This window comes from Drosophila sechellia, chromosome 2L (genome assembly GCF_004382195.2).
Source record: "Drosophila sechellia strain sech25 chromosome 2L, ASM438219v1, whole genome shotgun sequence".
NCBI lineage: Eukaryota > Metazoa > Arthropoda > Insecta > Diptera > Drosophilidae > Drosophila > Drosophila sechellia.
The window spans coordinates 5,616,635-5,635,092 of NC_045949.1; the positions used below are offsets into that span (position 1 = coordinate 5,616,635).

Genomic DNA, 18,458 nt, shown 5'->3' on the forward strand with positions numbered 1-18,458 from the left:
TGCTTTTTGATATTATAACATAACTTAATAAGTCAATCTAAGGTCACTCCCTGGTCACGCAAACCGGTTCAATCAACGATCGGTGATTAATAAATGCTTTGAGCATTATGTAGATATAAATACCTAGAATGGCAACAGAAAATGATATCTCATTTTTTCGTAATTGCTTCCGAAGCGATGTCCATTCAAACCCATAACTACCCACACACCAAGCTAAAATTCCGCTTGGAAAAGCTGAACTAGAAATATTTGAAATCAAAGCGTGAACTGAGCTCAAATTTGCTGTTTGTTTTTAGTGACAACAGATTGACAACGCAAACATAAACAACGGCATGCGCTATAACAACACTATTAATAACCAAAATACAAGGCGAGCAACCCTGATTCGGATCCCCATCCCGTTGCCCACCGGGCTTTCTTGCCCCAAAGCGTTGCCAATGTCAACCGTCGCGACCACCCCAACAAGCCCACCCCCTGGAAACTCCATCCCATTGTCTTCGGCGTTTTCAATGCCGGCGCACATAAAAATTCCGGCTACGTTTACGGCGTGGACTACGCTTATAAACAAAGTTTGTTAATATTTCTTAGCCAACGGACGCGAAATTCGCCTCGCATCTCGCGCGTGAAAATCAAGTTAGTTAAATGCTCGCAGGATGCGGAAATCACTTTCGAGATTCCAGAAATAGAACGGGACTTTAAAATCAATTTTCCAAACAGTTATCGAATGCTTGTCTATGGACAAATGGTTCGGAGAGAAACGTCTCTGGCTGTTTGGTAACCACCTTCCACTTCTGCCCAGAAGGTAAGTCGAACTTGGCATTGCATTGCATTGAATGGTAACAAAAAGTGTTAGCCAAACATTTTTGCATTGTTTTGGCCTAAACTTGAACTTCAAGATTGGCGCGCAGATAGAGTGTTGCCCCTGATATTGTTTTGCTTAACGTCGGGCCTTGTGAATAACCTTACAGTGAATAGTAATCATCGTATGAAAACATTGCCGGTCTCTAACCAACATTTAGATACCTCCTTTGAACGCCCAAAACTGACAGTTAAAAGCTACTCAACTTACACAAGATCTAACCAAGAAGCCACAGGACCAAAAAGGACAAAAACTCCAATCAAATTGAATTTCAATCAAAGCGAGTATATGTGCACGAAAAAAGCTGCAGAAGAACAAAAGCAAGAAGAGATGAAATCAAGTACAGAGACATCAAATTGCATTGAAATGCGTTTGGAGCTTGGATTTGTCCCCAAACTTCAACCCACTTACCATCCGAATTCTGACAGGCCAGACAAGCAGCTCTGCAGGAATATTGGATACTTATGGGAGCGGATGATGTAGCGGTTTTTAATGCTTTTGATCCAAGCAGACGAAAACCCTATTTTCGGCAAATGTCAACGACACTTGTGCTTCTGCTTGGAAGGAATATAAATATTTGTGCGATTGGTTGTATATATCTGACTGAAATAGAATAAAATATTGCCAAGCAGACTGTAAAAAAATGATTGATACATAACACTTGTACTCACCGCACACTTGTTCAGGAGAAGATTTTTACAAGTCACATATTTTTCTTCGTCATTTTATCATTTATAAGTTGTTTTAGGAGATTAAATAAAATAATAACTAAAAATAATGATATAATGGAACTGCTCTGCTTATATCAGCACCCTTGGTGAATGGACTTTTCAACAGTCGCGAATTAGAATCGCGTTTTCGGTTTGCCAGCAGGATACTTACATTTGTTTGGCGCTTTCATGGCATTTGACAGTCGCTCTCATTCCCACAGTAGATGCCAAAACTCACAGGTGCCCGCCTCACCTTACATAATTGAATCCCCGCAAGCCGTTTTTTTCCCTCCAGCTTGCACCACTGATTTCGTGTGCCTCGCAGTGGCATGTGGTAAACTCTGCCTCAGACGGGCCTGCTACTCTCACTTCTCGCATAATGCGCCTGACTCATTTGCATGTTCCTTTGGCTTTCCCCCGGCCGCATTTTTTTCTGACCCAAAAAAATATTAAACAAAATGGCAAAGCAATGCCGGCACGAGACACGTCAGAAACAGAGCCGGTTTTTTGCACCTGTCTGAGAAGGAATGTCGCTCCATGCATAAAGGATTCATGATGTCCGCTGCATTTGAAATCATGTATCGATAAAATAAATAGACGGGAGACCGTCGAAGTGAACCTTAGTCATCCTGGAACCCTGCAGCCGTGCGAACGCCTGGCGACGTGAAATGTTTCACAGCTCCTCGTTCTACTTGCCGCAATCGTTTCAGAACTCCTTCCTCTACCGCCTCATTCAGAAGATCCAGGTGTGCAATGAGCCGGACTTAGTTGAGACCAGGCAGTACAGGTGGGTCGATTAGCGCCGTTCGTGGCCCTAATTAGCTTTGCCAACTTTTTGCGGAATGAAAGTGAAATGCAGTGCTAAAACGGGCAGAAAGGATAAACTTTTCGCAATGACATTTGAGTCGCTGCCGGTGGAGGTGGTGTTGCAACGGCCTTGGCCTTTGATTTCACACGCATATGCCTGCTTCGTCCTCCAAGCGCTTCAGCTCCTCTATCCCCGTAAGTAGGCAACGCTTTTTGCACAGACCTCGCACAAAGTTTGGGACACTCGGTGCGTGTGTGAGCATTCGGCATTAATGGCTTGTTATTTATTGCATTTTACGCTTGTTTTCCCAAAGGCCACGTCAACACAACCCTTACCAACAACCCGCAATATTTATATGGACAAAAGGTTCAGGGACTTTACAAGGCGATGTTAGGGGCTTTGCTAAAAAACTTTATTTGCTTGACATATTATTGCTATTTCAGCAAGTACAGACACTTGAAATAAGCCCACAAGGCAGTACGAGTATAGAACATCTAAAAATATGCGGTTTCGCTAAAACTTAAGACCATTTTATCGGACTTTAGTAAACTAAACTCATATATAGGTAAATTTCAATTTATAAATTTATATTTTAAAGGCCAGCTGAATGTTCCTTTACCTTAAATAGAAGAGCCTCCTATAATTGTTATATAACACCCATTACTACACAAACTTTTAGCCCTGCTATTTCACACAAATACCGGCGGTCAGTATCAGAATGGTAAATAAACAAAGAGCCATTAAGCTGGGAAGCATTGACCCCAACATCGAGTGCAAACATCATGCCAACGACATGAACAAATAATTGCTATGCCGCGCAAACAACTACATAGAACAATTAATACAAAAATATAATTAAAGGCCACAAGAGCCTAGAATAAAGGAAAAATCAAAGTGGGAAAGGTTAAAGTGCTTTCGCGGAAAACAAAAGCTGTCAAATGTATAAACAGGCAAGCAGATGGTGTTTAAGTTGGAACGAGGTCGACGGGAGTTCTCTGTAATTATGCAAATTAAATTGAAGAAATCAGTGGGGTGCTGTCACTATACCTTCATACTGGTCTTTAAGGTGAACTTCTAGGAAACCAGTGATCTAAAAAACCACACCGGTCAAAGAATTCCTTATTTTATATACCTTACTTATTGCTTATACAGTATGCGTAATTATGGTTCCTAATTTATGTTCGACGCTCACCTTCGTGTTTTTCCACTGCACTTAAATGCATTTTTAATGAAACACGCAAGACCAAAACAAACAGAAACATAGGAATCAAAGTCGCCATTGGCCAACGCGGCGTATGTGCGATGTCCGCTGATGCAATCGAGCTGCTACCAACTCCGGCGCTCTCCAAACTCGTTTCTAGCCAAAAGCACCTCAGTCGATTGCCGGCTCTTAACGTCTTCACATCGTGTAGTTCTGCCAAAAAGTTTTAGGGCTCTTTGTTTGGCCCAAGTGAAGTAAACACGGAAACAAACCAAATATAGACAAAAGGTGAACTGGAAAAAATTCGATACTACAATGAAAATGTTTGAGATATCCAAATTGTTTTCCCTACGAAGGTATGAGCAAAAATATAAAAGAATGAATATTCATAAACAAAATTTAAAAAAAAATTAACATTTTTTATTAACATCATAACTTATCTTCGAGCTAATAAAAGTTTCTTATTTGCCTGTGAACTGTGAAAGTTTTAAAGTTTTTAAACAATAAGTGACCCCTGGCAAGCAAATTAGCTGCGCAGCAATACTTAAGTTACTCAGCCAGGAAAAGCCATCCCTAATACTGTTATAATTGCACAGCGATTCAGACATTAATTAGTAATAAGGACCCCAAATAGAATCCACCCCCGAAGCGCCCACGTAGCGCGTAGTCACGACAAACTTATTGCACTGCTGCACCAGTTTAGCTATATGAAATCCTCTAGCAATCTGTGTCAAAGAACCCGGTTCATAAGCCACTCCCCTGCCTGCTCCTTGCACAGAGGACTCCAGCAGGTAACCTCAAAATGTGTAGGGAAAGGAGCTGGGAAAGCTGGGAAAGAAGAACACCTTGAATGTCTTCCGGTAGTCGCTAGAAAAAACAACAAAGGGGAGAAACTTCTTGAACAACTTTGGGGGCAACTGCGCATGGATTTGGTTTTGTTGTGGTTTTTTGCTTTGTTAACTTTGGTCGCATTGCTATGACATTGGCCAGTGGGGTGGAGTCGACGTGGTCGACATGGGGCCAGGTCGGCTCCAGCGTTTCCCCCATTCGTTGCTCGGTTGTCAGACAAAACATACGTCCGCTCAAGCGGTCTACCCATTCAAATATTTATTGATCGACAGGCTTGGCGGAGTATTCGGCGCATGGTGTGTATCGTAGACTTTCCCCAAAAGACTTTAATCAAATATATCTATATCCTATTCATTCACAATTCAATAACTAACTCTAGTTGCAAATACGTCAGATATTAGCCAGATGGGTGCCTAGGTAAGTCATCTGCTTGCTACGTTTTCGGTGTCCTGTGTTGCTTCCATTTATTTGTGCCACCCACCACTGCCACCACCAGCAGCACACAAATATTTAATTGCATGCCATGTTTATGACCCACACACATGTTAGCAAAGATGCAGAAAGGCCCAAGTAGGGTTCAGTTACCCCGTTTAAGGTTTTGTGGCTGGCATTGAACTGTCAACCCGTGAAGTCCTCGACCAGCCCGGTAATGCCAATTTCAAAGGAGCACGCTCTCGAACACCTGGGGCTACAAAATCGATTTAGGTTTCGTGTTCACTAGCTAGAAAGTTAATTACCCTCCGTTTCTAATCTAATACTAATGAACAGACACAATGGAACAATTCTTATTTACACGAAGCAAAACAAAACTGGAAAATCAGTGTCGAAACCACTTAAACTAGTAAAAATGTTTTCTATTTCATGGAATTAATCATTGGTCCATACAGTCAAATCAATGACAATTGCAGTTACCAATTCCACTTAGGGTTATGTACATATACTTGGGTCAAAAAAATCGATTTAGTTCTCGTGCTTATAAGTGGCAGACTAGTAATGATTAGGTTGTGTATCTAATGGCAATTGAATGTTTACAATATCGATTTATTTGATTAGCTATATTAGCTGCATTTAGATTGGAAAAAGTCAGCAGGAAGAAGTTTATATTAATGTACTTTGGCACATTATTATTTATTATCTATATTATTACTTTCTTACATTAATTTTCGTTTAACGATTCCCTTGGCCCACCAAAATTTACGTTCAAACTAAATAACTCATTCTAAAAGTTCTCTCATTTGTTGTTTGTTTCATTCCATCGAAATCGACTAACCAAATCATACCGAATTTGTGAAACCAAACCTCCAAAATGTTCCGGACATCCCCAAAAAACCAAATCTATTCAAATACAATAACTTGTACATATATGCATACACATCAAATCGTAAGACAGTCCCTGAAATAATACCAAATCGAATATCAAATCATACTCCATACTCGCTCGCATACCCTCGAATGCAAGTCCGCCCCTGTGAGTCCATATGTGTTCGTGTCTGAGCTATCAAACAGAAAAATTCTTAAACATTTTGTGTGCCCAATGCAAAGCAATGCGACGTGCAAACATCAAACGTGGTCAATGTTTGAGCTTAAGGTAAAATCCACTCCAAACTCAAACTGAACGTTAGCCGCACTCTGGGTGGGAATTCCGGAATAACTCATACCTGTTAACTTCCTTGCAGACCACAAGGTAGCAGCAAAATGGATCGCTATGAGAAGCTCAGTCGGCTGGGCGAGGGCTCCTACGGTGTGGTCTACAAGTGCCGGGATCGGGAAACGGGTGCTCTGGTGGCGGTCAAGAGGTTTGTGGAGTCCGAGGATGATCCAGCGATTCGTAAAATTGCACTGAGAGAAATTAGGCTACTGAAGGTAAGCCTTAACAACTTAAATCACTTAAATCCCTCAATCATGCGACATTTCTTGCAGAACCTGAAGCATCCGAACCTTGTCTCCCTGCTAGAAGTGTTCCGACGAAAGCGACGCCTCCACCTGGTCTTCGAGTTCTGCGAGCTGACCGTGCTGCACGAACTGGAGCGGCATCCACAGGGCTGCCCGGAGCACCTGACCAAACAGATCTGCTACCAGACCCTGCTGGGCGTGGCCTACTGCCACAAGCAGGGCTGCCTGCACCGCGACATCAAGCCGGAGAACATCCTGCTGACGGCCCAGGGTCAGGTGAAGCTGTGCGACTTCGGCTTCGCCCGTATGCTCAGTCCGGGCGAGAACTACACGGATTACGTGGCCACCAGGTGGTACCGGGCGCCGGAGCTGCTGGTGGGTGATACTCAGTACGGCACTCCGGTGGACGTCTGGGCCATCGGTTGCCTCTTCGCCGAGTTGGTCCGGGGCGAGGCCCTCTGGCCAGGACGCAGCGATGTGGATCAGCTCTATCTGATCCGCAAGACGCTCGGCGACCTGTTGCCGCGCCACATCCAGATCTTCGGACAGAACGAGTACTTCAAGGGCATCACGCTGCCAGTGCCGCCGACGCTGGAGCCGCTGGAGGACAAGATGCCGGCCAAGTCACAGCAGAACCCCTTGACCATAGACTTTCTGAAAAAGTGCCTGGACAAGGACCCGACCAAGCGCTGGTCCTGCGAGAAGCTCACAAAGCACTCCTACTTCGACGACTACATCGCCAAGCAGCGCGAGCTGGAGCACGTCAACAGCCTGGAGGCGGCCAATCTCCGTCAGCAGCAGCTCGCCTCCCAGCAGTTCATGCTGGCCACGGCAGCCCAACAGCTCCAGACGGGTCCTGCCCAGGCGGCGGCCATTGCGGCGGCCCGGGATAAATCAAAGGTGCGTACGGCAGTCCTCTTAAAGGATAATTCAATCCATTAAATATATCCTTCGATTACAGACTTCAAACACATCACTACCGCTGCTGCCTAGCACGCAGCATCATCATCACCCGCATCAAGATTACGTGAAGCTGCAGCCCCTGAACAAGAATGCAAACCTGCTCCATCGCACCGAGCATCATCTGCCCACAATTTGAGTTTGAGCAGAGAATTTGTAACGAAGTAATGTCCTTGAGCGAGAATTGAGCCCGAAAATTTAACTTATTTACTGCTGGGAATAAATGTGTAAAAGTAATCCATTAATATATCACTGGGTGGAACGTTCGTAAACACTTGGCAACGGCAACTCATCCCTTCGGGCCGAACTGAATTAGTAACTAAGTCTAAAGTGCAATTTTCAGCTGTCATCAAATAAAATGTGCTACATAATGTTTTATTCCATAAATTTTCAATTCAGTTAGTCCATGAGATTCGCAAATCACTCCAAGTTAATCTTTAATTCACTTTCCAGTTGCGTCCTGGCTCGAATCCTTTTCAGCCTTGCACACACACGTACATCGAATTAAAAATCCTTGCGTCATGTCGACTAGTCAAACGGTTACATTCCACCTCCAACTCTCACCTACTTGTTGAGCCTGGACAGGATTACACATTTTTACATCTATTTAAGCAGGAGCGGATTGGAAACTGCGGAGCGCCTATCATAGAAAATTTACTTTTATATTTGATTTGATTATGCGTGTTTTGCAGGTCTTTAATCAATAATCAAGAACTACTTGCAAGGATTTGTTAGGTACATCCTTTCTGATACCCCCTTTTGAGGTTCCGCTCCTGAAGTATTTCACCGTCGACAGATCTCGCCTCCTGGCATCCATACCACGTTTTTTGGCAGCTTAATCCAGTGCTAAGCACACGGCAGATAATCAGCGACACGTATCGCCTTACGTGTATCCTAGTCGTGTCCTAAGGACTTTGTTGATGTCCTCCAAGAAGCGTCAGAGAAATGTTTGCCCCAAACACGGTGATGAAAGGATTAGTGGAGCTTATAGCGCGCTAAGACTATTCTAAGGAGAAGCTAGGCCAGTAAAGAAAAAATACAACTAATGTATATTACAATATCATGAGTTGAATCATTGAATTTAAGGCACTATTAGCTTATATCAGCTAATAAATGGAATTGCCCAGTTTTCAGTACTTTTCAACAGAATGCAATATTTTCCGAAAAACTTTTAATTAAATTATAGAAAAGTTGTGAGAACAGAAGCTGCATTCCCACAGGCTTCAATGGCAACAGTCAACAAGAGTGTCAACACATATCGCTCAAATCTCCTGGGCACCAGTCATGTCCATGTGGCCCGGATTTTCGTTGGCAGATGCTCAGAGAAACATTGAGAAAATAGAGGAGAAATCGAGGATATCGTTGGATGCCAGCCGGGCATTCCTAGCATTATCCACTGCGACTCATGCTCCATTGCCAGCGTCACCAATTGTTAAGTATTTTGATTTTTGTCGTTTGGCCAACACAATAGAATGGTCCACCGAATATCGCCATCCCTGTCTGCTCTTTTGCTTTTTCCCCGCTTTTCCCTTGCTTTTCCCCCGCTTTTCCGGTCGCTGTGCACTTGGTTGGGAATGTAAAATGGGAAAAGCATTTGTAAGTCGAACCGGCCATTGAAGCATCCCGCTTCCTGGTCGAGGATATGCAAAGTGTCTCCCAGACAGAGTTGCATAATCTGTATTGCCGTTTATGCAAAGTGCCCGCCAAAAGCCCAGGCAACAAAATCCAGGGAGATGAAAACTTTCGTCCTGCTGGGGAGTCAAGGATATTGTTGGGACGGGGTTTGCTGAATTGCATAGCTCGGTAAAGTGCTGAGCACAAGAATCGAAGACTTATCGAATAAGCAGATAGGGCTTGTTATATTCACGCTGTTTGCTTTGGGAATAAAAGTTTCAAAATTGTGGTAACAAAAATGTTCATAGAAGTTACAAAATTGTTTAACGTTTGTGATATGATCTTATGTCTTACTAAGTTACCTTCACAATCTGTATTTATTTTTTACTTAATAAAGTTGAAAGCTTCAAAGTTTGATAAGACAGCTAAAAAGAGTTGCTTAGGTATGGTATGAAACTGTTTTTGATGTTTGTGTATAATTCGTGAATTTTCATAGATTAACAACAGTCAAACTGTTATCCTGTGACCAGTGATCACACCATTAGTACCATCGATGCAACTGATTCTCCGCGTAGCGTCGATTCAGCTCACTCTTGCGCTGGAAATTGCCGCCCACTCCGTTGAGTAGCTCGTTGGTGTGCCAGTTGCGATAGACAGACGGATCCGGCTGGTGGTCATCTCCGGTGCTCAGGGCCTGCTGCTGCCACCACTTCAGCGGTGGGTGCGGATAAGCTGCCTGCACGGGCAGGACGGACACCACCGGCGGCTGACGACGTGGCCACAGGCCCAGCTTGCTCAGCCGTTTCTCCTCGTCGATGTTTGTGTCGTGCATCTCGTGCATTCGCAGCACGTGGAGCGGCTTCTCGGAATCCTTCGATCGATTGCTCCTCATGGCCAGCGGATGGAAGGGATCGTCTCCGTAGAGCTCGCAGTAGCGGGCACTCTTCACCAGTCCGATGATCTGGAACATGGCCACGCAGGTGCAGGCATTGTAGCCCACAAACACTGAGAGAAGTCGGGGGTGAGTGACTATAGCAACTAAGACTGAATACTTGCATATATAGAAACAGCCCAAAAGTGTGAGAATGATGAGAAAGCCCAAGTTAATCTGCTTCTTTAGCATGATCATCAGAACAATATGAAGGAACGTAATGTGTATAAAGTAGACAAACTCGAAGAATGCCAAGGGCAGTAGAAACCATTTCCGTAACTAGTTGAAACAAATCTATAAATCAAATCTATTGAAAGGATTATCCTTAACATACCTTGATAGCACCATAAATACTTAAGCAGGCTGCAGCCGAATGCATAAAGGATATTATGTGAACAACTGCGCTTAAGACCTCGGGATCTAGTAATTGAAAATAATTTGTCAAAATATATAATAATTCACATTTGGTTATAGAATACCCACCGCCTTCACTCCAACTGATGAACTTTCGAACCCACTTTCTGTTCTTAAACTCCGCGTCGTGCTCGAACAAATCGTTTAAAGGCTCGAAAACTTTGATGCCCAACGCGAAAAGCGTAATGCTATGAGCCAATTCACGGATCTACAACCAGCAAGGTCATGTTTTAAAGGACAAAAAGAAAGATTTATTGCAACTTACGATAGCCAGAACAGAAACGATTATGACGCCCAGACGCACCGAGCAATAGCACATATAGGATTCCATTAATAACATATTGAATGTGGTATATTACCGGTAATGGCGGTCAGTAAATCACAACTGAGTACTCCGTGCCACAGGGAATTCGGTTAGTCGGCCACATAAGAAACACAAATGCGCACTAATTGCCGCCCAGCAAATGACAAAACCATGTACAAGATGCCAATCTGAATACTTGCGGTAATGCGAGTTCATATTGAAAGCGTCAAATTTCGATTCAAATGGCCAGCATATATCATTCGTTGGCCAGAACTCAAATGGAAAGCCACAGAATGTCGACCCCAAATTGGAGCACAGATGGCTCAGTTGGTCCTGGGACAACAATATGGTGCTCATGGAGAGCTACTTCTTTTGTGCTTCGGTGCGACTGGGTGTCCTGGTCATTTGCATTGCAGCCACTGTGAGTTTAATCCCATATTAGATGGTAGCCAATCCGAGCTATTCTCATCCGGTTTTAGATAAAAAATACCATCTTCATGTGGCTGATATTCGCCGATGGAACATCTTTCCTGTTCTTCTTCATCAACGTTCTGGAAACCCATTATAGAACCAGCATGATTATTAAGGAGTCCGTCACCTGGGCGGAACATTGTAAGTTCTTTGATAAGAACAAATATTCTGGTTAAGGACCACTAGCTGTAGAAACTATAAGTTTCTTTCAATTATACCAAACCTATCAAGTTATATCATTTTATGCCTTACAGATTCCAAGGAGCTGATGATGTTCATTCAACTCTACAGCTTTTGCCACATTGCAACTTGTGTTTCGGCTGCTTATGGTGCATATAAGGTCAGGTCGAGCATGTTTTTAGTAGTAAAATTATTCAGAAGATAATTATTATTTTCAATGCAGCTCAAGAAATACCACGTTATACCTTTGGCTATCTTCGAGTTCATTTACACAGTTCAGGTTGTTGTACTCGTCATTATAACGCTTCGGATTGCCAGACACATTGTGCCATTGGCCACCTTAATACTGATGACCCTTGCCCTTTCATTTTACGCAAGTAAGCAACTAAATTCGATTAGCCACATTTGTGTAAGATAACATTTTTCTTTTCAGTGCTTGTGGCCTACAACACATTGGCGTTGATTGCCTTCGTGCAAATAATGTTCCTGGTGCGGAGTCAACGATATATACGACTCTACGGTCCAGATCCTTTGAATCCTGTAACAAACGGTGTGCAATCCAAGGAAATGGCATCTAGAAATCCGATCACACAGCAACCAATAATTATTTACGTAATGCCCAAAGCGGGTCAAAAATTGTGGGATGTGCCACAATTGAAGTGGTGGCAGGATGAAAAAACTGATGTCAAAGTTCCACAAAAAGCAAATTATGAAGAGTCCTCTGAATTTTTCCAGCGGCAGGAGCTGCTGTCAAAAGTTTTACTACGCAATGCCATCAAAGAAGACTATCTGCACAAGGAAAGAGTTGCAATCTAAACGAATTTGTGGAACTCGAGAGAATTTAAAATTCATAAAACAATTAATTAAAAATTTATGTTCTATATATTACAATACATGAAACAGCAGTATTACTAACACAAGTGCTCTAAGGTGAAGCAATCAGTTTCCCTAGGTATAGGGAATTCGATCCATTAGGTCTTATTTGACTTACTAATTGTATAAAATCGCTTAACATAATATATTTGCACATTGATGAATAGCCAGCAGTGAGCATTAAGTTCAAAATATATGTACTTACATACTATTTAAATAAAATAGTGTAACACCATATTTATATAGACTCTTTTCCCTAAAAAGGCATAACTTCATTAGTTACATTATTGGTTACATTATCAAAGTAATGTCACGTCTTGCAGGCTGAGTTCTCTCCGAAGAGCACACGATATTCGGGTTCGATTTTATTCTGAATGAATTTGCTCATTTCCTTCGCGTATTGAAGACGAGTGGAGTCACCATTGCTGGATTGCTTGATGCCAGGACTGTGCACTAGAAATGCTGGACTCAAGACATGGTATTCGTAGTCCAAAAGGCACATAGCGTAGTTCTTCAATAAAATGTTGCACTGTGAAACGGAAACTGCAAAACTACAGTAGTAACTAACCTGTATGCGCTTGTTCGACTGACCCTCCCACGTGACGCGTTCGTCGAACAGTGGCTCCGTGTTATCGCTTACGTAGAAGGGCTCCCAGGCTCGGAACTTCCGTTTCCGCAACGCCTTGCTGAACACGTGCAGCTGGTCATCGGCTCGGGAGGTGCGATTGAGCCACTCTTCTTGGCCAGGAATCGTGTGGCATGTGGGGCAAAGCTTCAGATGGAACACCTGTGCCTGCTGCTTCCGATAGAGGGACAACAATTCGTTCTTATCCGCCGGCACTTGGACACCCGTTTCGATCTCGAAGACGGGCAGAGGATACACCCTTCTGCGCTGCCGCGGATCCAGTGCAAGGACACTGTGGTTTCTGGCCACCATGTCCAGGAATTGGTCGACGAAGCCCACACTGGGATACAGCTCGATGTCGCAGGCGAAGATGAAGTGGGTGTTGGCCGCCAGCCTGGCTATATTTCTGCCCACATTGATGGGGTACGTGAGGTTGGCCCTGGACTTGTAGCTTTCCGTGGTTGGGATTCGTGTGTAGGGCGGCGATACCAACGATCCATTGGCCAGGGTGCACATGTGCGGATACAACAGGACCTCGGCCTCGTCGTATGGTACGTAGTCCGGCATGTGCTGGTTTGGGAAGTACACGTGGAAGGAGACCCAGTCCTTGATGCTATCGCTCTCCGGCAAACAGTTTCGCACATACCGAATGGCATCCAGTGTGGTGTTCAAATCATAACCTGGAGTGTGGATGGCAAAACTAACTGGGGCACGCCAACTGGAAAATACGTGAATTAAGCAAGCGCAAAGAAATCTATATAGATTGCTATTAAGTGTTTATTAGATTAAGAAGCACTCACCGTGAGACCACCATTTCCAGATTATCGAAGAACGTAAAGTCCCCGTTGGTGGTGTACGTCACGGACTCGGCACAGCCGACTTCCCGACTCCTCCGTCCCAAGACAAGATTCTGGAGCAGCCAGAAATCTCCGTGCTGAAGCCTCTGGAAACGGAGCGATCGGTCGCGGCACTTGAGCAACGATCGCAGTTCCTTGGTGCGAACGGAATCCTCTCGCCGTATGAATTTAGGATGGTGATCATAGGCGAGATGAAAGTCTGCAGAAAGGCTTGATGGTTTCGAGTCGTTGGACAGCAAGAGTCCTACCGATGTGTGCCCAACAATTTTGGAAGATGCCAGTTTCTGAGCCTGCTGCAGGTTCCTCCAAACCAGCAGGAGTGCCACACTGAGCAGTATGAGCACTGGCCACAGACGGACATATTTCGTATTGCAAAAACTTATGGCCGCCATGCTGGATTCGAGATCATTGATTCACGGGATCCTCTTAACTAGCAGGACACAAAAAACTTTTTGACCTGTGAACGGAAACATAAAAGTTGATATAATTCCGTTAAAAATGGATTTGGAAATCCAAATAAGAGTTTATGGCAGCGACTGAGCTTTTGGACTGTAGTTATGCCTAATTTACGGGCCTATTGTATGAACTGAAATTAGTGCTGTACTCATCCGATAAGATCCCGTGTAATGTGGTAGCATGCAAGGGGTTTCATCGACGTTTTATAATGTTCTGATAATGGGGCTGACCCACAATGAAGATGACTACCTCCTTTTACCCAGTAAAACTGAACATGATTTACGTACTCTGATAAAAACGGTGGCATTTATGGTTCCATACACAGAGAACAACTTTTCACTTTTCCGGCTGTCACTTTCATTTCCATGGACAAGAGTTTTGCCGATTAATGATTATCCCATTTTATGACGTTCGAAACCACGCAAATCGTTCGAGGGATTTTTTCTGTTAAGATTAAAGTTATTTCAAGAACGAGACAGCCAACAGTCGGCGATGAATAATGGAAAGAGACTAAAATTACTGAAATTCCCGCGAAGCTATAATAGTTTGAGTGATTTTCTTATCCGTCTGGCTATCAGGATTGTCGTATTTTCCTATCCTTATCATATCAATTCAATGGACATAAACAATTGATAGCGCTAATCAAGTGTTGGTCAAATACCTATTTGGTCAACAGACGATTAGACGGCATTAACCTACATTTCTTACTTAATCGATTGTCATTTCTTATCACCATAATCAGCAAAATCAAAAACTTTGAAAATTGTTTTAAAATTAGTTTTTTGAAGTCGGATTTTCAAGTATATATCATATTATATCACATTTCGTATTTATGTTAATTAAATGGGATTTGGAAAACTAACAAAACTAATAAGAGTTCGGAAATTGTGCAATTATGTGTGATTTTCATTAGTCAAATAATTTACATTAAATTTGGCGCCAATGAGCGATACTTATAGTGTGCTAACTTTAGTACTTTAAACATCGATGTTGTCATCGATAACATTATCGATGTCTCGATTGCAAATGATGGGGCCATCCCTATTGTCAATGGTGCATTTGTTTACATTCACAAAAGTTTCAGTTTCTTTTGTAAGTAATATATACTCGTCTAGTCAGGATGTCGGACAGCGATTACGAGCGTTTCGAGATAACGGACTACGATCTGGACAATGAGTTCAACATCAATCGACCCCGTGGCCGCCAGAGCAGGCACCAACAGATCTACGGTATGTATTGAAATACCTGCCGGAATTATTTTTTAAACGAACTTTTTGCAGGTATTTGGGCTGATGACAGCGAGGAGGAGAGTGGTGGCGAGGGCGGAAACAAGCGAAGGGGGCGCCCCGCCCGCAAACCCAAAGACTACACCATGCCCGTCAATTTTGTCGCCGGCGGCATTCAGCAGTCGGGAAAGAAGAAGAAGAAGGCGCTCCAAGCCGATGATGAGAAGGGATCGCAAAAAGAAGGAGCAGATGCGGACCAGGGCGAGCAGAGCGACGACTCCGACGCCAGCGGACGGCCAGCCTTTGGCCGGAACGTCCCGGGCAGCTCCAACAGCTCATCAGAAGAGGAGAGGCCAACGCTGGGCCGGAAACAGCCAAGCACCACATTTCAGCATCGCTCCCACATCGCCAGCGAGCGCAACGTGGGCGCCTGGGAGCAGCATACACGCGGCATTGGAGCTAAGCTGCTTCTCCAAATGGGCTATGAGCCTGGTAAGGGTCTGGGCAAAGACCTGCAGGGCATCTCGCAGCCGGTGCAAGCCCATGTCCGCAAGGGCAGAGGTGCTATCGGCGCCTATGGACCCGAAACTGCCGCAAGCATCGGAGGAAAGACGAACAAGAGCATCAAGGTGGATGAGGATGTGCGCGAGGCGAAAGAGTTCAAGGACCAGCTGAACAAGTGGCGAAAGGGCCCAGCCGGTGGCGCCGAACCAATGGAGCGGCAGGGCAAGCGCTACTACTACAAGTCCGTGGAGGAGGTGATTGCCAAGGGCCACACGTCCAGCCACCTACTGTCGGAGAAGCTGAGCAAGAAACTGGGCAATGTGCGGGTGATCGATATGACAGGCCCAGAGCGACGAGTGCTGAGTGGCTATCATGCCTTGGGACAGGCTAAAATTACGCCAGAGGAGACGCTTTACGAAACGGAGGCGACGGAAAAGGGATCCGCTCCTCCCTGCGTGTTTGCCATGCCCGAGCTGACGCACAACCTACAGCTCTTGGTTAGCCAGTGCGAGCAGCAGATCATCGCCATCGACAACCAGGAACGCGAGTGTTCCAGCCAGCAGGCAGCGCTGGAGAGCGAGCACCGGAAGTTGGAGGAGATTGTCCAGCTAGAACAAAACCACATACGCACTCTGGAGGAATCGTTGCAGCGGGTGGAGCGGTTAAGCGATAATCCAGACTTGAGTTTACCTCAGGCGGAACGACTCTTTCGGGAGCTGCTCGTGGACTACGCTACCGAATTCCAAGAGTTTGGACTTGCAGATCTGGCAGCCGGTGTCATAGCGCCTCTACTGAAGAGAGAACTAGTTCAGTGGCAGCCATTGGTACACCCAACGGAACCGCTGCCACTTATCAAGAAATGGCGCGGCATGCTCCAGCAAGGAGATGCAGCAGAGCAGCAGCCCCGCAACGTCTTCGATCCGTACTCCTCGCTCATCTGGGCCGGCGTGATGCCGTCGTTTCGGGCCAGCGCTGCCGCATGGGAACCGAAGGAGCATCCGCCAATGGCCGCACTCCTAGATGCCTGGGCACCCCTGCTGCCTAGCTGGGTCTTGGATTCGGTTCTCGAGCAACTGGTTCTGCCACGACTGGTGGCTGGTGTCCAGGAGTGGGATCCGCTCACCGACACCGTTCCGATCGACAGTTGGGTGCTGCCGTGGCACGCCATCTTGGGCAGCAAGCTGGAGGAGGCCGTCTATCCTCAGATCCGCAGCAAGTTGGGCATGGCATTGCGCGCCTGGTCACCGCAAGACCGCTCAGCCAGGGCCATGCTTACGCCCTGGCAGAAGGCCTTCCCCGAGGAAGAGATGCAAGAGTTCCTGCAGCGGTACATAGTGCCCAAACTGCAGGCGACTCTAGGCGAGCTCATCATCAATCCACTGCACCAGGACCTGGAGCTGTGGCACCAGGTGTGGGAGTGGCACGAGCTCATCGATCCCATGTACATGGCCCAACTACTGGACAGACACTTCTTCCCGCGCTGGATGCAGGTGCTCGTCGTCTGGCTGAATCAGTCGCCGGACTACGCGGAGATCTCCCGATGGTACACCGGCTGGAAGAGCATGTTGAGCGAACCGCTTCTGCGCGAGCCCAGCGTTAAGGAGCATCTGCGGCGAGCCCTGGAAATTATGCACAGAGCCAGCGATGCCCTGCTGCAGCCTACGGTGACGCCCACGCCCCCGCCTCCAGTTCCTCCGGCTCCAGTCATAATGATGGACCTGATTCATCCGCCCGCCCAGCTGGAGTTCAAAGAGCTGGTGTCGCAGCAATGCGCCGACTTGGGAATCATCTTCGCTCCTCTGCCAGGGCGACGGGAGATGGGCAAACAGGTGACTCTTAATCCGTTTTCGAACAAAGATCGTTATATACTAATACATTTATTTGATTACACAGATTTATCGCGTGGGAAAACTCTTCTGCTACATCGATCGTCACGTCTGCATGGTCAGCGATGGCAGCTTCAGCAACTGGAAGCCGGTGTCGCTGAATCATCTGCTAGAACGATCTCAAACGGGAATTCTTTAAATAAATAGCTGCGAAAATGTATGATAGGTTTAATTGGATTGGATCAGAAGTTTCACTCTTCCTGTTCACCACAAAGTTTGTAATATAAGTTCATTATATAATGAAATGACTCTGCAGATATGGGCAAATGTCTAAATATATATGGACAAGTAATCTGATATAAGGATTCTGTATAAAATAGAAAACGGATTTACATAATTTTGAAATTAATATGATTACATCCAAGTTATTCACCATGGTTTGTGTCCGAGCTGCATGCTACATTAATTTAAGACTGGCAGTATTTTTCGGTATATATTTATTTATGTGCGTTGAACAGATTAATAAATCTTTAAATTTAGCGCGCAAGTTTTGATGTTAACAATGCGGTTCATGACATGGATTGGCTGTGGTGCTTGTACTAAAGAAGGCGGCATTATTAAATAAATTTCAACTCCCCCGACTGACGGTAGAATAGGTCAGCGGGACACAATTCACAAAAACAACTTCCCATATTCCAAGTTCCACCGTTCCGCCATCGCCGCAAACTCATCGGCGCTAATTTGACGAACATTTATTATACATAATTTTTACTATATAATTCGTGTTATTTTCTTCTCATTTAGCTAGTTTTTTTTACCAAATGGATATGGAAATAATGTTTGAAAAACCGGAGCGGTCCTTGCAACTAATCGATATCCGCAGCCGGGCATCGATGT

General features: G+C 44.9%; 5 protein-coding genes across 12 annotated transcripts; 3 read left to right on the plus strand and 2 right to left on the minus strand.

The window, feature by feature from the left end:
• Nucleotides 1-617: 617 nt before the first annotated feature.
• On the plus strand, nt 618-7,517 carry LOC6613512 (cyclin-dependent kinase-like 1). 7 transcript variants are annotated; one of them, XM_032724730.1, is made up of 5 exons: nt 4,385-4,723; nt 4,807-4,844; nt 6,104-6,290; nt 6,348-7,220; nt 7,282-7,517. In XM_032724730.1, the coding sequence occupies exons 1-5, from the start codon at nt 4,721-4,723 to the stop codon at nt 7,417-7,419; spliced, it is 1,239 nt and encodes a 412-aa protein (XP_032580621.1). In that variant the 5' UTR covers nt 4,385-4,720; the 3' UTR covers nt 7,420-7,517. The 7 variants fall into 7 exon arrangements, with proteins under 7 accessions (XP_032580613.1, XP_002037980.1, XP_032580624.1 ...); XM_032724722.1 differs by lacking the exons at nt 4,385-4,723; nt 4,807-4,844 and adding an exon at nt 618-802; XM_002037944.2 differs by lacking the exons at nt 4,385-4,723; nt 4,807-4,844 and adding an exon at nt 2,191-2,356.
• Nucleotides 7,518-8,962: 1,445 nt separating this feature from the next.
• Nucleotides 8,963-11,007, minus strand: LOC6613513. Its single transcript, XM_032724750.1, has 4 exons — nt 10,505-11,007; nt 10,309-10,447; nt 10,160-10,245; nt 8,963-10,104 (listed from the first exon to the last, which is right to left on the minus strand). The coding sequence occupies exons 1-4, from the start codon at nt 10,577-10,579 to the stop codon at nt 9,436-9,438; spliced, it is 969 nt and encodes a 322-aa protein (XP_032580641.1). The 5' UTR covers nt 10,580-11,007; the 3' UTR covers nt 8,963-9,435.
• Nucleotides 10,890-12,092, plus strand: LOC6613514. Its single transcript, XM_002037946.2, has 5 exons — nt 10,890-10,964; nt 11,023-11,155; nt 11,269-11,354; nt 11,418-11,571; nt 11,628-12,092. Exons 1-5 carry the CDS (start codon nt 10,890-10,892, stop codon nt 12,008-12,010), a joined length of 831 nt encoding a protein of 276 aa, XP_002037982.1. The 3' UTR covers nt 12,011-12,092.
• Nucleotides 12,035-14,494, minus strand: LOC6613516 (beta-1,4-glucuronyltransferase 1). 2 transcript variants are annotated; one of them, XM_002037948.2, is made up of 4 exons: nt 14,293-14,494; nt 13,493-14,006; nt 12,636-13,410; nt 12,035-12,578 (listed from the first exon to the last, which is right to left on the minus strand). In XM_002037948.2, the coding sequence occupies exons 2-4, from the start codon at nt 13,939-13,941 to the stop codon at nt 12,378-12,380; spliced, it is 1,425 nt and encodes a 474-aa protein (XP_002037984.2). In that variant the 5' UTR covers nt 13,942-14,006; nt 14,293-14,494; the 3' UTR covers nt 12,035-12,377. The 2 variants fall into 2 exon arrangements, with proteins under 2 accessions (XP_002037984.2, XP_032580577.1); XM_032724686.1 differs by having other exon boundaries at nt 12,035-13,410.
• A 553-nt stretch (nt 14,495-15,047) lies between these two features.
• LOC6613517 (septin-interacting protein 1) lies at nt 15,048-17,947 on the plus strand. Its single transcript, XM_002037949.2, has 3 exons — nt 15,048-15,234; nt 15,286-17,564; nt 17,629-17,947. The coding sequence occupies exons 1-3, from the start codon at nt 15,126-15,128 to the stop codon at nt 17,758-17,760; spliced, it is 2,520 nt and encodes an 839-aa protein (XP_002037985.1). The 5' UTR covers nt 15,048-15,125; the 3' UTR covers nt 17,761-17,947.
• Nucleotides 17,948-18,458: the final 511 nt, after the last annotated feature.

What these genes read in the sequence shown, in the direction of transcription:
- LOC6613513 (XM_032724750.1), bottom strand. Translation starts at nt 10,579, where the DNA reads ATGTTATTAATGGAATCCTATATGTGCTATTGCTCGGTGCGTCTGGGC. An exon ending in CATCAGTTGGAGTGAAGGCG is followed by an intron (nt 10,246 to 10,308) that starts GTGGGTATTCTA and finishes TTCAATTACTAG; the next exon opens with ATCCCGAGGTCTTAAGCGCA. An exon ending in GTATTTATGGTGCTATCAAG is followed by an intron (nt 10,105 to 10,159) that starts GTATGTTAAGGA and finishes TGTTTCAACTAG; the next exon opens with TTACGGAAATGGTTTCTACT.
- LOC6613514 (XM_002037946.2), top strand. Translation starts at nt 10,890, where the DNA reads ATGGTGCTCATGGAGAGCTACTTCTTTTGTGCTTCGGTGCGACTGGGT. An exon ending in CTGCTTATGGTGCATATAAG is followed by an intron (nt 11,355 to 11,417) that starts GTCAGGTCGAGC and finishes TTTTCAATGCAG; the next exon opens with CTCAAGAAATACCACGTTAT. An exon ending in TGCCCTTTCATTTTACGCAA is followed by an intron (nt 11,572 to 11,627) that starts GTAAGCAACTAA and finishes TTTTCTTTTCAG; the next exon opens with TGCTTGTGGCCTACAACACA.
- LOC6613516 (XM_032724686.1), bottom strand. Translation starts at nt 13,941, where the DNA reads ATGGCGGCCATAAGTTTTTGCAATACGAAATATGTCCGTCTGTGGCCA. An exon ending in CTGGAAATGGTGGTCTCACG is followed by an intron (nt 13,411 to 13,492) that starts GTGAGTGCTTCT and finishes CGTATTTTCCAG; the next exon opens with TTGGCGTGCCCCAGTTAGTT.
- LOC6613512 (XM_002037944.2), top strand. Translation starts at nt 2,238, where the DNA reads ATGTTTCACAGCTCCTCGTTCTACTTGCCGCAATCGTTTCAGAACTCC. An exon ending in GAGAAATTAGGCTACTGAAG is followed by an intron (nt 6,291 to 6,347) that starts GTAAGCCTTAAC and finishes CATTTCTTGCAG; the next exon opens with AACCTGAAGCATCCGAACCT. An exon ending in CGGCCCGGGATAAATCAAAG is followed by an intron (nt 7,221 to 7,281) that starts GTGCGTACGGCA and finishes CTTCGATTACAG; the next exon opens with ACTTCAAACACATCACTACC.
- LOC6613517 (XM_002037949.2), top strand. Translation starts at nt 15,126, where the DNA reads ATGTCGGACAGCGATTACGAGCGTTTCGAGATAACGGACTACGATCTG. An exon ending in CAGGCACCAACAGATCTACG is followed by an intron (nt 15,235 to 15,285) that starts GTATGTATTGAA and finishes AACTTTTTGCAG; the next exon opens with GTATTTGGGCTGATGACAGC. An exon ending in GACGGGAGATGGGCAAACAG is followed by an intron (nt 17,565 to 17,628) that starts GTGACTCTTAAT and finishes TTGATTACACAG; the next exon opens with ATTTATCGCGTGGGAAAACT.